Source organism: Marmota monax, unplaced genomic scaffold (genome assembly GCF_021218885.2).
Source record: "Marmota monax isolate L192 unplaced genomic scaffold, Marmota_monax_Labrador192_F-V1.1 WCK01_AAM20220418_F8-fsc00102, whole genome shotgun sequence".
Lineage (NCBI taxonomy): Eukaryota > Metazoa > Chordata > Mammalia > Rodentia > Sciuridae > Marmota > Marmota monax.
In genome coordinates, this window is record NW_026692494.1 from 5991623 (window position 1) to 6002965 (window position 11343).

General features: G+C 63.6%; 1 protein-coding gene across 13 annotated transcripts; it reads left to right on the forward strand.

Annotated features, from left to right (window-relative positions):
* Nucleotides 1-754: 754 nt before the first annotated feature.
* Nucleotides 755-7589, forward strand: Adamtsl5 (ADAMTS like 5). 13 transcript variants are annotated; one of them, XR_009226777.1, is made up of 14 exons: nucleotides 755-1338; nucleotides 2122-2224; nucleotides 2452-2648; nucleotides 2775-2866; nucleotides 3086-3158; nucleotides 3250-3358; nucleotides 4619-4746; nucleotides 4975-5086; nucleotides 5377-5463; nucleotides 5546-5709; nucleotides 5803-5983; nucleotides 6056-6127; nucleotides 6240-6639; nucleotides 6740-6755. XR_009226777.1 is itself a non-coding variant. In XM_058579246.1 (14 exons), exons 3-14 carry the CDS (start codon nucleotides 2517-2519, stop codon nucleotides 6978-6980), a joined length of 1485 nt encoding a protein of 494 aa, XP_058435229.1. In that variant the 5' UTR covers nucleotides 760-1338; nucleotides 2122-2224; nucleotides 2452-2516; the 3' UTR covers nucleotides 6981-7589. The 13 variants fall into 13 exon arrangements, 12 of the variants coding, with proteins under 12 accessions (XP_058435233.1, XP_046300258.1, XP_058435229.1 ...); XM_058579246.1 differs by having other exon boundaries at nucleotides 760-1338; nucleotides 5815-5983; nucleotides 6534-6639; nucleotides 6740-7589; XM_058579248.1 differs by having other exon boundaries at nucleotides 760-1338; nucleotides 5546-5592; nucleotides 6534-6639; nucleotides 6740-7589.
* The last annotated feature ends 3754 nt before the right edge of the window (nucleotides 7590-11343 follow it).

The following is an 11343-nucleotide window of genomic DNA, read 5'->3' on the forward strand; positions in this document are numbered from 1 at the left end:
AGGCCACTGGGCAGACCGTGTCCTCATTCCCTGGGCCCAGGGCCTCTGAGTCCCTTCCTCTGACCTCTCTGTGGCTAGGCCTCCTCAGCAAGGGCCTTCCTGACCCCTCCCCTGCCTGCTTGAGCCTGGGCTCCCTCCTCCAAGGGTGGGATCAGAAGTTGGGGTCACGCCTGCCCCCGTGGGCCTGTGATGGGCCACTGTTGGAGCCGGCTGCACACAGGTGGTGCTTAATACATGGCAGTGTGACTGTTCTGAGGTGCTCCAGGATGGAGGGTAGACCGCAGGACCAGCGCGGCTCCGTGGCCCCAGCCTCGCCAGCCCCTACTCTGTGGTGAGGGCTGCAGGATGGGGGCCTGGAGGAGAGGTCACTCAGGCTGAGCCCGGTTGAGCCCAGGGGTCAGGACAGCCCCTCGGGCCGCCCGCCAGGGGGCGCCGCGGGTGTGGCGGGGAGCTGTGGGGCTGGCTGCAGAGCCGGGCGGTCCGCGCTGTCCCTGCGGGGCGGGGGCGGTGCACAGACCCCGCGGCGTCCCAGTCACCGCCCGTCCGCGCCCAAAGCGAGGTCCGGCTGCACGTTCTGGGCGCAGACCCCTGTCGGCCCCATTGCCGCGATGGGGAAACTGAGGTCGGAGAGGGACCTCTTGGACCCGGGTCTGGCTCGGAAGCCGCGGCTGGCAGCAGGGGACGGGCTGGGCGGGCGGGAGGCGGGTGGGGCGCGCGCGGTGACAGCAGCGCCCGGGAATGCGCGCTGGGAGGGTCTCTCCGCCCCCCGGCCGGCCCGCCGCGCTTCCCCGCGAGAGGGGCCCTGGCTGGGGCGCCCCGGGACCGCGGGAGCCCGGCGTGGAGGGTCCCCAGCACTGCGCAGGCGGCCGCGGGGGCCGGGAAGGGGAGAAGACCCCGCGGGGCGCAATCCCGGCGTCGGCAGGGAGGGGGCAGCGCCAGGCCTCCGGACCCAGGGCTAGGCGACCTCGGTTCGGCACATTCTCGGGCCCTGATCGCGGAGCCCAGAATAGCAGTCCCGGGTGGGGGGTGGGAGCGGTCAGTCTGGGCTTTCCAAGGTCACCCCACCCTGGCGCCAGGACACCAGGCCGCGGCTCTGCGGGACCGGGGCTCGCTCGGGCAGTCAGTCCCCTGCCGCAGATCCGCGTCCAGGCGCGCGCTGGCCGCGCGGGGGCGCACGGAGCCGCCACCCCTCCCGACCCCGGCCTGGGCGCGCCCCGGGAGGCCCCCGGTGGGAGGGGCCGCCGGAGTTCCCCCACCCGCACCTCGGGCCCCGCCGCTTCCGCTCGCCCTGGGGCCGCCCGGGAAACCTGGACACGCCGCTTGGGTTCTATGCAGCCGGTAAGTCCCTCTTCCTATCCTCCCACTATCCAGCCCAACGCCAGCAATGAGGTCTACTCCTCCCCTTCCCTGGCCCCGTGGGACTAGGGGGACCGGGTTGTGAGGGCAATAATCCACGGGTACGCATGAGCTCTGTGGTCCCTTCTCAGGGAAACTGAGGCCCACAGTGATCTTGCCCCAGATCACTATGCCAGTAGTGAGCAGCCAAAACAGCCCGAGAGGAACCTTGGGAATGGGGGTCAGAGAGGGGTAAGGTTGTTTCCGTGGCCCCCATTTTCCATCACCTAGACCCCACCCCGGGGCTCGAGTCCAGTGGGGTGTGGTCAGGAGGTCAAGCCCCTGACCCCAGCTTAGCGCTAAGGTCCAGGCAGCCTGAGCCAGAGAGGGCAAGAGTCAGCTGCTGCTCGGCCGCCCCAGAGGGCGCTCAGGCCCTGGCCTGGCTGCAGCTGCCCCAGGTTCTCGCCTCTGCACTCACCTCAGGGTCCCGAGGCCCAGGGTCAGCACCAGGGGACTGGGGACTGAGGGCCTGGAGGTGACCTTCCCATCTGGGAGCTGAGGCTCACCTGTCTGGCCTCCCTCCTCGGTGCAGGCCATGATCTCCAGGGGAGTGGGCAGCAAGAGGCTCCTTCCCCATGGGAGAGATGGCCCTGGGCCAGGTCCTGATCCCTGTCCCTGCCCCAGCCAGCAGGAGGTCCCCGCTGCTGCTGGGTCTAGGAGCTGGGAGCCGGGGGACCCTGAGCCTGGACAGGGCTCCTGACCAGCCCCACCCCGCACCCTTTGCAGGGTCTCACAGAATCATGGACTGAATCCAGGTGGTCCCCACGGCACAGATGGGGAAGCTGAGGCCTGGGGCAGCGGAGTGGCGGGTCCCTGGCCACACAGGAAGGTAGAAGCAATGATGAGGTGGAAAGTGGGGGGTGCCCCAGCCCAGGAGCCATTGTGCACTATCCTTGGAATGACCCCTTCACTCACCAAACATTAATTAGGCACCTACTGTGTGCCTTATAATACACATTCAGTAACAATAGCAGATAAAGTTTTGAGTACCCACCTCTGGACCCTACTTTATCCAACCAATCCCTCAAAACCCTATTATCTCCTCATTTTTTTCAGAGACAAAAAGGGGGCTCAGAGAGGTTTAATTACTGTATGAGATCACACAGCCAGCCAAGGCAGAGATGGGGTTCAGCGTCGGTTTAGCTGGCACCCGCTGCATAGGCACCCTCTGCCCGCCAAGACCCCGACCCTTCCAGAGCCTTCTGCTCTTGCTGTGGACCCTCCTGAACTGTGTTTTAGGGAGCAGCGCTCAGGTAAGGGGCGGGCAGTAGAGTCCAGGGCCGGACAGGAATGGGGACATGGCCAGCGGCGTGGGTTCATGCTGGCAGCAGGTTCACCAATTCTCCTCCAGGCTGACCGGCTTCTTTCTCCCCAAGTAGGGTCCGGGGGAGTGGACGCCCTGGGGGTCCTGGAGCCACTGCTCCAGCTCCTGTGGGCGGGGCGTCTCAGTGCGCAGCAGGCGCTGCATCCGGTGAGCGGGAGCCACTGGCTGGCAGTGCCGGGTCCCTGGCCCGCCTCTCCTGCCCGCTGGCCCAGCCCCTGCGCCCAGCCCCTGGCCGCGCCCAGGACCTGCCCACGCATGCTGTGCCCTTTAATCCTGCTGATCCCGCCGGAATGCGGGTGGGGTTGCTGGGGGCGAAGGGTGCACCGGCCTGGGCAGGGTGGGTCCCTGGGCTCTGACCACACGCAGGCCCGTCCGCAGGCTTCCCGGGGAGGAACCGTGCTGGGAGAGCGGCCATGAGTACCGCGTTTGCCAGTTGCCGGTGAGTTCGGAACTGCCCAGAAGCCCTCTTGCTTCTCAGACAGCCCTGCTACTGGGCTCCCCTGGGGGCTGACCCCTATCTTTGCTCCCAGGACTGTCCCCCAGGGGCTGTGCCATTCCGAGACCTACAGTGTGCCCTCTACAATGGCCACCCTGTCCTGGGCACCCAGAAAATCTATCAATGGATCCCTTTCCACGGCGGTGAGTAGCCTGGCCTCCTGTGGTTAGGGGTGGTCCAGAGTGAACGACTCATTGCTGACAGCCAGAGAGGAACTTGAAGAAGGGTTGCACAGAGAAGGGGCATTAGTGTTGGGGCTTTGAGGACTACGTAGGAGTTGGCAAAGTGAAGTGTGAAGCAGCACCAGAGAGCAGATCCGTTCTGCACAGGGTCAAGTGCCAGATCTGCAGAGGCTGGCCGTACTCACACTCATCGCAGTCATAGGAAATGTTGCAGCATCGAGCTGAAAATAGTGGGTTATATAACTGTGCCCAGGGCAGCACGCCTCCAGACTCAAGGGAGACAGGCAGCCTCAGCCTCCACAGTGGCAGGACACAGGAAGGCCTAGGAGGGAGAAGGTGCAGCCTCACGGGCTGATTTTCTTTCTCTTCTCCCTGCTCCCCCCGACCGAGAGCTGGAGGACCCTGCCATGTTCCCACGCACACAGTGCCCTACCCCAGCCAGGTCGAAATCCGTTGCAGGCAGGGTCTGCCAGCCCAGCTCAGACGGGTGAGAGGGAGAGGGAGCCTGGGCAGGGATCGGGACTGTGTGTGTGTTGGTACCATGGATTGGACCCAGGGGCACTTAACCACCAAGCCACATCCCCAGCCCTTTTATATACATACTTCGTTTAGAGACAGGGTCTCACTGAGTTGCTTAGCACCTCACTAAATTGCTGAGGCTGCTTTGAACTCACAATCCTCCTGCCCCGGCCTCCTGAGCCGCTGGGATGACAGGTGTGCGCCTCCACTCCTGGCAGGGTTGTGTGTTTGTGGGTGTAATGGGACAGCCCGTTTCACCATGCTGTTAGGCAGATGGGGAAACTGAGGCCAGGAGTGCAGGGACACACCCAGGCTACACGTGACTTAGTACTGGACAGACACTTATTTGGTCACCTGCTGGATGCGGGGCCCCAGTGCTGACTGAGTTCTGCCCGGTGCTGTATCTCAGAACCCACAAGTGTCTGGACACAGTAGGTGCTCAGTGAGTGCTTGTGGAAGGAAGGAAGGAAGGTACTGATGGACAGTACAAATGGACCCCTGACGTTGAGGCCACTCATGAATCAGTGCACCCCGGGGGAGCCCCAGGTGGCCTTTGGTCCAGTCCAGGCTCTGCTGCAGCTTCCTATGTGGCTTTGGCTGAATCTCTGGTCCTCATCTGCCCATATGTTTGCCGGATGGAGCTCGGGTCAGGGGGACTGGAAGTCCGATGGAGGTCACTGTCCCACTCACTTCTGCCCCCAGCACCCAACCAGTGCGATCTCAACTGCCTGGCGGAGGGACACGCCTTCTATCACAGCTTTGGCCGTGTCCTGGACGGCACCCCCTGCAGCCCAGGTGCGCAAGGCCTCTGCGTGGCTGGCCGCTGCCTGGTAAGGATTCGCCTGGCCCCGCCCACCTCCTCTCAGCCCCACCCCCGCCTCCTGTATCAGTTCCCAGGCTCCGCCCTTTTGCCCCAAGGCCCCGCCCCGGGCCCTGTCCGGGCTGCCTCAGGCCCGTCCCTCACCAGGCTCCACCCCAGGCTCCACCCCGCCTTCCCGCTCGGCCCCGCCCCTCCGCCCCGCCCCTTCCCGGTGACGGCTCCCCTCCGCACCCCGCAGAGCGCCGGCTGTGATGGGGTGCTGGGCTCCGGAGCCCTCGAGGACCGCTGCGGCCGCTGTGGCGGCGCCAACGACTCTTGCCTCTTCGTGCAGCGCGTGTTCCGTGACGCCGGTGACCGCCCTCCCCGTCCTCCCGATGCCCTGGCGGGCGTGGGCCCTTTAAGGCGTCGTGCGGTCCCGCTCCTATTGGGCCGTCTGTGGCCCAGCCCCTCTGGCCCGTCATCCTGATTGGTCGGAGGCAGACTGTCCCACCCTCTCGGAGCACTGGGGGCTCTAACCCCGCCCCCGCCCCCCGACTGCGCTCTCCGGGTACGGCGGGGCCGGCCGCGCTCGCGCCGCGCTCCCTTAACCCTCGAGTCGCCGCGCACCGCACCCACCCCGCACCCCTACCCTCCCGCCCAGGTGCCTTCGCCGGGTACTGGAACGTGACCCTGATCCCCGAGGGCGCCAGACACATCCGCGTGGCTCACCGGAGTCGCAACCACCTGGGTACCGCAGGGCCCGAGAGGGGACGGGGTCGCGGAGACGGTGGGGCCGGACCCCGGGAGCCTGGCCGACTCTTTCCTTGCAGCGCTGATGGGGGTCGACGGGCACTACGTGCTCAACGGGAACTGGGAGGTCAGTCCGCCCGGGACCTACGAGGCTGCGGGCACCCGCGTGGTCTACTCCCGCGCCGCAGCGCCGCAGGAGACACTGCACGCAGCAGGGCCCACCTCCCAAGACCTGCTCTTGCAGGTGCGCGCAGGGCGGAGCGGGAGGCTGGCTCTCAGGAGGAGCCTGGGCTACGGGGCCTAAGGGCAGCTCCCTGCCCTGCGTGCCCCACTCCAGATCCTCCTGCAGGAGCCCAACCCCGGCATCCAGTTTGAGTTCTGGCTCCCTCGAGAGCGCTACGGGCCCTTCCAGGTGCAGACGCAGGCCCTGGGCTGGCCCGTGCGGCAGCCACAGCCGCGGGAGGTGGAGGCTCGGGCCCCCATTGCTCCCCCACCTCTGATGCCCACCCTGGCCCCAGGTGAGGTGGGGCGGGCAGGGTGGGGCAGGCAAGGGGTGTGGCCTGTGCCCCTCACAGCCCCGCCCCCCACAGACCCCTGCCCACCCTGCCCTGACACCCGTGGTCGTGCCCACCGGCTGCTCCACTATTGCGGCAGCGACTTTGGTGAGAACCCTACCCCAGCGCTCACCGGGCCCCAGCTAACCTGACCTGACCCATTCCTCTGACCCTGCCCTGCCTACCCTTGATGGCTTCTTCTGACCCTGATTTTTTTTAGATTGTTTTTTAGTTGTCGGTGGACGCGTACCTTTATTTTGTTTTTATGTGGTGCTGAGGATTGGACCCAGTGGCTCACACGTGCTAGGCGAGCGCTCTGCCACCCAGCCCAGCCCAGCCCCAGCCCCTTCTGACCCTAATTTGACTCCTTGGTGTGATCACTAACTCTTCATGGATCCCTGACCTGCCTGGACCCCAGGCCCCACCTGACCCTCAGCCCCCGCTTCCGGCAATGGCCTGTGGATGGGTGTGGGGGGTGGACGTCCAGCTGACTCTCAACCCACCCTGCACACAGTGTTCCAGGCCCGTGTGGTGGGCCGCCACCGCCAGGCCCAGGAGACCCGCTATGAGGTGCACATACAGCTCATTTACAAGAGCCGCTGGCCACTGCGGACTCGAGAGTATGTGTGGGCGCCTGCCCACTGCCCCTGCCCACCACTGGCCTCCCAGCAGGAGTACCTGATGGCTGTCCGGCGTCTCATCAGCCCTGATGGCACACAGGACAGGCTGCTGCTGCCCCATGCTGGCTACGCCCGGCCCTGGAGCCCTGCTGAGGACAGCCGCATCCGGCTGGCTGCCCAGCGCTGTCCTGTCTGAGCCCTTGGAGGAGACCTACACGACTGACAGCAAGAAGGACCCCATGAGGAAGCTCAAACTCAGCCTGTTTCCCCTCTTACCTTGGCTTCAAGGGTGCTCAGAAATACCTACCACTTGCAGCGGTGTGATTCCCTGTCACAAATAGACAACCTTTGTGTGAAGTCAGATCCAGTCATAAGCAGGCAGGCACTAGGGAGGACGAAACGAGACTGAGAAGACTCATTTCCCCCTCTCACCTTGTCTTCCAGGAAGCTCATAGCTATTTTACACTCAGAAATTTTGTGCTTGTTTTCATCTTCCTGGCTTCACACTAGCTTAGAGACAGTCACAGAGGATAACAGGCATAACATGACATTGTAATGTATCCATTTCCCTGCTGAGTACCAGGAAGCTCCTCCCTGTTTAACTCCCTAACGCCTGTGCTCACATCTCTCTCAGCCATTCACATACACGTGCTTCTATATTCAAAGACACAATCACAAGCCTGCATGCCCCTTAGAAGACATGCCTAACCAGGCACCATAATCTACTCATTTCCCTTTTGGCCTGGGTTTCCTCCAGTCAACAGACTAGTGTCCACCTTTTTTAAAAAAAGTTTCACTTTGACACAGGCTGCTGGCCTTGAGCTTGCCATCTTTCTGCCTCAGCCCCTGGAGTCGTGGGGATTACAGGTGTGCCTTACTGTGCCCCACTCAACCCCTTTCTTATTCTTATTTATTAATTTTTATAAACACTTAAAAAAAAAAAAAAACAAGACTCTCCGGTGCACATATTCTGCCACGGGAACTCAGGGACGCCTTGGAAGAATCTCAGCTTGTGCTGACAGGGTCACACCCTCCTCCGTGTCCTGTGCCCCAGCCTTTGGGGCAAGGACAGGACATACACAAGGAGGGAAGGAGGGAGGCAGGGGACAAAGGGGCTGTGACCGGCCCTGAGCCTGTGGAGGCCTGAGCTCTCTCTGGGGGGGAGGGACAGGTCAGAGCCCCTGCCCCTGTGTTCTCGTAGCTTCTCCAACCAGGGGGCCATGCCCAGGCATGTATGGGCAGGTGTCTGTGGGGTCACATGGTCACTCAGCAGGCCCTCCTCTTGGGGTGTGCCTGAGAGACAGTCCCACTGTCTCACCCTGATGGAAGCCCCCAGTGTCCTTTGGGGACACTGGGGGCCTGGGGTGAGGAATGGTCAGCTCTCCCCTGCCGCACAAGAGCCCCTTCCAAGCCGCTGCAGCAGGGCAGGGGAGGGGAGGGCAGGGTGCTGGACTCAGCCCTGACCTCACGGGCGACCTCCGGAGGCCCTGCCCCTCTGTGGATACGCTGTAAACCCCTCCTGGACCTGGCCACAGGAGCCGCATTCTCCAGGAGTCCTTCCCCAGTCCCTCCGTTTGTTCATGCATGCCTGCATTATTTATTGAGCACCTACTGTATTCCAGGACCCAACAGTCCCTGGACAGGCCCAGGCCGGGGAGCAGTGGCTTCACTGCCTATGGCCTTCAGTGATGGCGGGCAGCCCAGGGTCCGCACTGCCCGGAGAGTACAGGGGTTCGGGAGGAGCTGCGGCCTGGCTGCAGGATGAGGCCCACTCCCCGCGGTGCCCTGCGACACCCATCTGCCTGGTGCCTCCCAGCTGGTCTCCGCTGGCCGCCCAGACCCAGGTGGTCCTCGGTCCTCCGTCCGGCTTCCTTGGGGGTCCGGGAGGGGCGGAGATCAGCGGGACCGGGCGGGGCCTGTGGCCCAGCGGGAGAGCGCTGCGCAGCCAGTGGGCGGCTCCAACACCGCGACCAGGTCCGCAGGGTGACCCGGGGCTGAGTGAGGTGGAGGAGCTGCCACCAGGGCCGGGTAGCCACTGGGCTGCAGCTGCGCTTCCGACTAGGAGGCTTACAGGGGTGTCCCCAACACCCGGCAGTTTCCCCGACACCTCTCTCAATTCGCTGTAAGCTTTAAAACAAACCATTGGATAAACAGATGAAGACATTTTAATCCCAAAGGAAATGGAAAAGGAGCAGAATAGCTCCCACAGAAACCCAGCAAAACCGCGCGCTGTGGCTGGTTTACAGGGTCAAGGACTGAACCACAAGGGCCGGGCCAGGAGCCCGCCTCCGTCACCGGGCCAGCCCGACTCCCCCTGGGGAGAGACCACAGACATCACACAGAAGGGAACCTGCCCAGAAGCCCGGCTCATGGCAGCCCAGGACCGGGAGTCACTGCCCACCTGGAGGTGACAGCTGCAGTTGTACCGTGCACCCTGTGTGCAGCCTGCGCCCTGAAGAGGCCGAGACCAAGGACAGCGGTTTTTCTGCCGGGTCCAGCAGAGGGGCCCTGGGCACTTGTGTTGCTGCTGTTGTTCTCTACAGACAGCACAACCTGTAGCCTGCATGGGGCTGGTCACTCCCCAAACCCTGGCCTCCTGTCCCGGAGCACTGCAGTGCCCTCCCAGCACGGTGGCCGGCCCAGTCACAGACCGCCCATGGGCTGAAGGTCGGAGGTGGGGCCCCAGGACGCCCACTTGCTGCAGGGAGGGAGGGAAGGTTGGTATCTTTGCTGTAAAAAAGAATTTGGTGGCAGAGCGTGGTGGCCACACCTGGGATCCAGCCATTCACCTAGGCTTCCAGCTACTCTGAACGCTGAGGCAGGAGGATGGCAGTTCAAGGCCAGCCCCAGCAACTTAGTGAGACCCGGGCTGGGCTGGGGCTGGACTGGGCTGGGCTGGGGCAGAGCGCTTGCCCAGCACGTGCGAGGCCCTGGGTTGGGTCCTCAGCAGCACCTAAGATAAATGAAATCAAGGTGTTGTGTCCACCTGCAGCTACAAACTTGAAACAAGACAAGGACACAACTAAGGACACCAATTAATTAAAAAGGGGAGGCTGGGCTCGGTGGTGAGCACCTGGGTCAGTCTCTACACTGACAATACGTAAGTAGACCCAGACATGGACCATCCATGAAGATGGAGATGGACACTGGAGCCACGTAGCTGCAAGCCAGGGATGCCTGGAGCCCCAGAGCTCAGGATCCTGCTTGGAGCCTCGGGAGGGACACCCTGAGCACAGCTGGACCTCCAAAGCTGGCCTCCAGGATGAGGGGAGGGTAAATGCCCCTTGTGGTCATCGTGGCCAAAGAAGACTCAGACGCAACAGCCCCTGACAGGTGTGCGCCCAAAGGAAACAAGCCCTCAGTCCACCAAAGGACATTTCTAGAACATTCCTGGTAGCGTGGTCACAGTGGCCAAAAGTGAGGCGTGACTCGGGTGACCCTCAAAGTGGCCCAGGATGAATGGACATGGCTGGACTATAGCAGGGACATGAAAAGCCCAGGGCAACTGGCCGTCTCCTCACTGTGTCGAGTGCCAGGGGTGCTGCTGGGGAACCACAGAGGAGGACAGGGATGGCTTTGGGCTCCGGGGAACGTGGTCTGCAGGCATGGAGGGAGAGGCGAGACCTGGGGGCTGGTCCCATGGGGGTGGCCGGTGGCACCCCATGTTGAATTAGACAGTGAAGCTCCCCACTTCCACCTAGAGGGAAGGCCACCTCCTCGCCACCTGTGTGCCTGCCCAGGTGGACACACCTGGCCATCCTCTGAGGGGCAGAGCTAGGGCCCTTTCGAGGCCTGGGCTGAGGGGTGCCAAGGGGCTCAGCTCCTGTCCTCCCAAGTGGTGCCACACCTCATCTGGAAACCCCCCCAGCCACAGATGAGTACACCTGTGGTCCTGTCCCCAGTGCCCACGTGGACGAGGGTCAACTCACGACTGCCCTGGACCCTCCATCCTGGTGAACCCTACCTCCCCTGAGAAGCCTAGAGTCCACTCCAGGGCACCCGTCCAGCCACAGGGCTCCTTGCTGCTGGCCGCATGCCAGGCTGGTCCTGCTGCAGGGCCTGGGACGCTCTGCAGTGTCCGCAGGTCTCCTGTCCACTCCGGGGCTGCCGTGGGCCTTTCTGGCTGAGCGCCCACCTAACCGCCTCACACAGCCGCTGCCCTACCCTTCCCTGCTGTCTTCTCCCCGTGATGCGCTTGTCACCTTGGTCCCCTGGCCAAATTCGCAGGCCCAGGAACATTTCTTTGGGTCTCTGCTGGCCCCTGGGCTCCTGGGACAGGGCCGAGTTCAGAAGGTGCTCCTCAGGTGTGTTGAGGAGATGAATGCCCGGCCACCGTCCCCACCAAGCCCCCACTGAATGCGCAGACAGAGGACGTGCGGCTGTTGGTTGGCGGCTCAAAGTCGCCCTGTTCTCTGGAAAACTGTCTGGGTGTGTGGGGCCGCCAGAGCCCTAGCCGGTCACATGGTAAGGACTGCAGGAGTCCACTGCTGTGCTGGACAGACAGCAGGGTCCCCGGGACACATGGCCCACCGAGCACTGCAGTCACAGCCTGGAGCACGGTAAGGTCGGGTGGGCCTACAGCCCTGCTTCCACCTGCGGGCGAGCACCGAGCTGGCCACCGCCCTGTGGCCAGGAGGGTCCCCGGGGGAGGCGGGCGTCCCCCAGGGCACCAGTGTCACCCTCGCTGTTCTGCGCTCAGCTTTC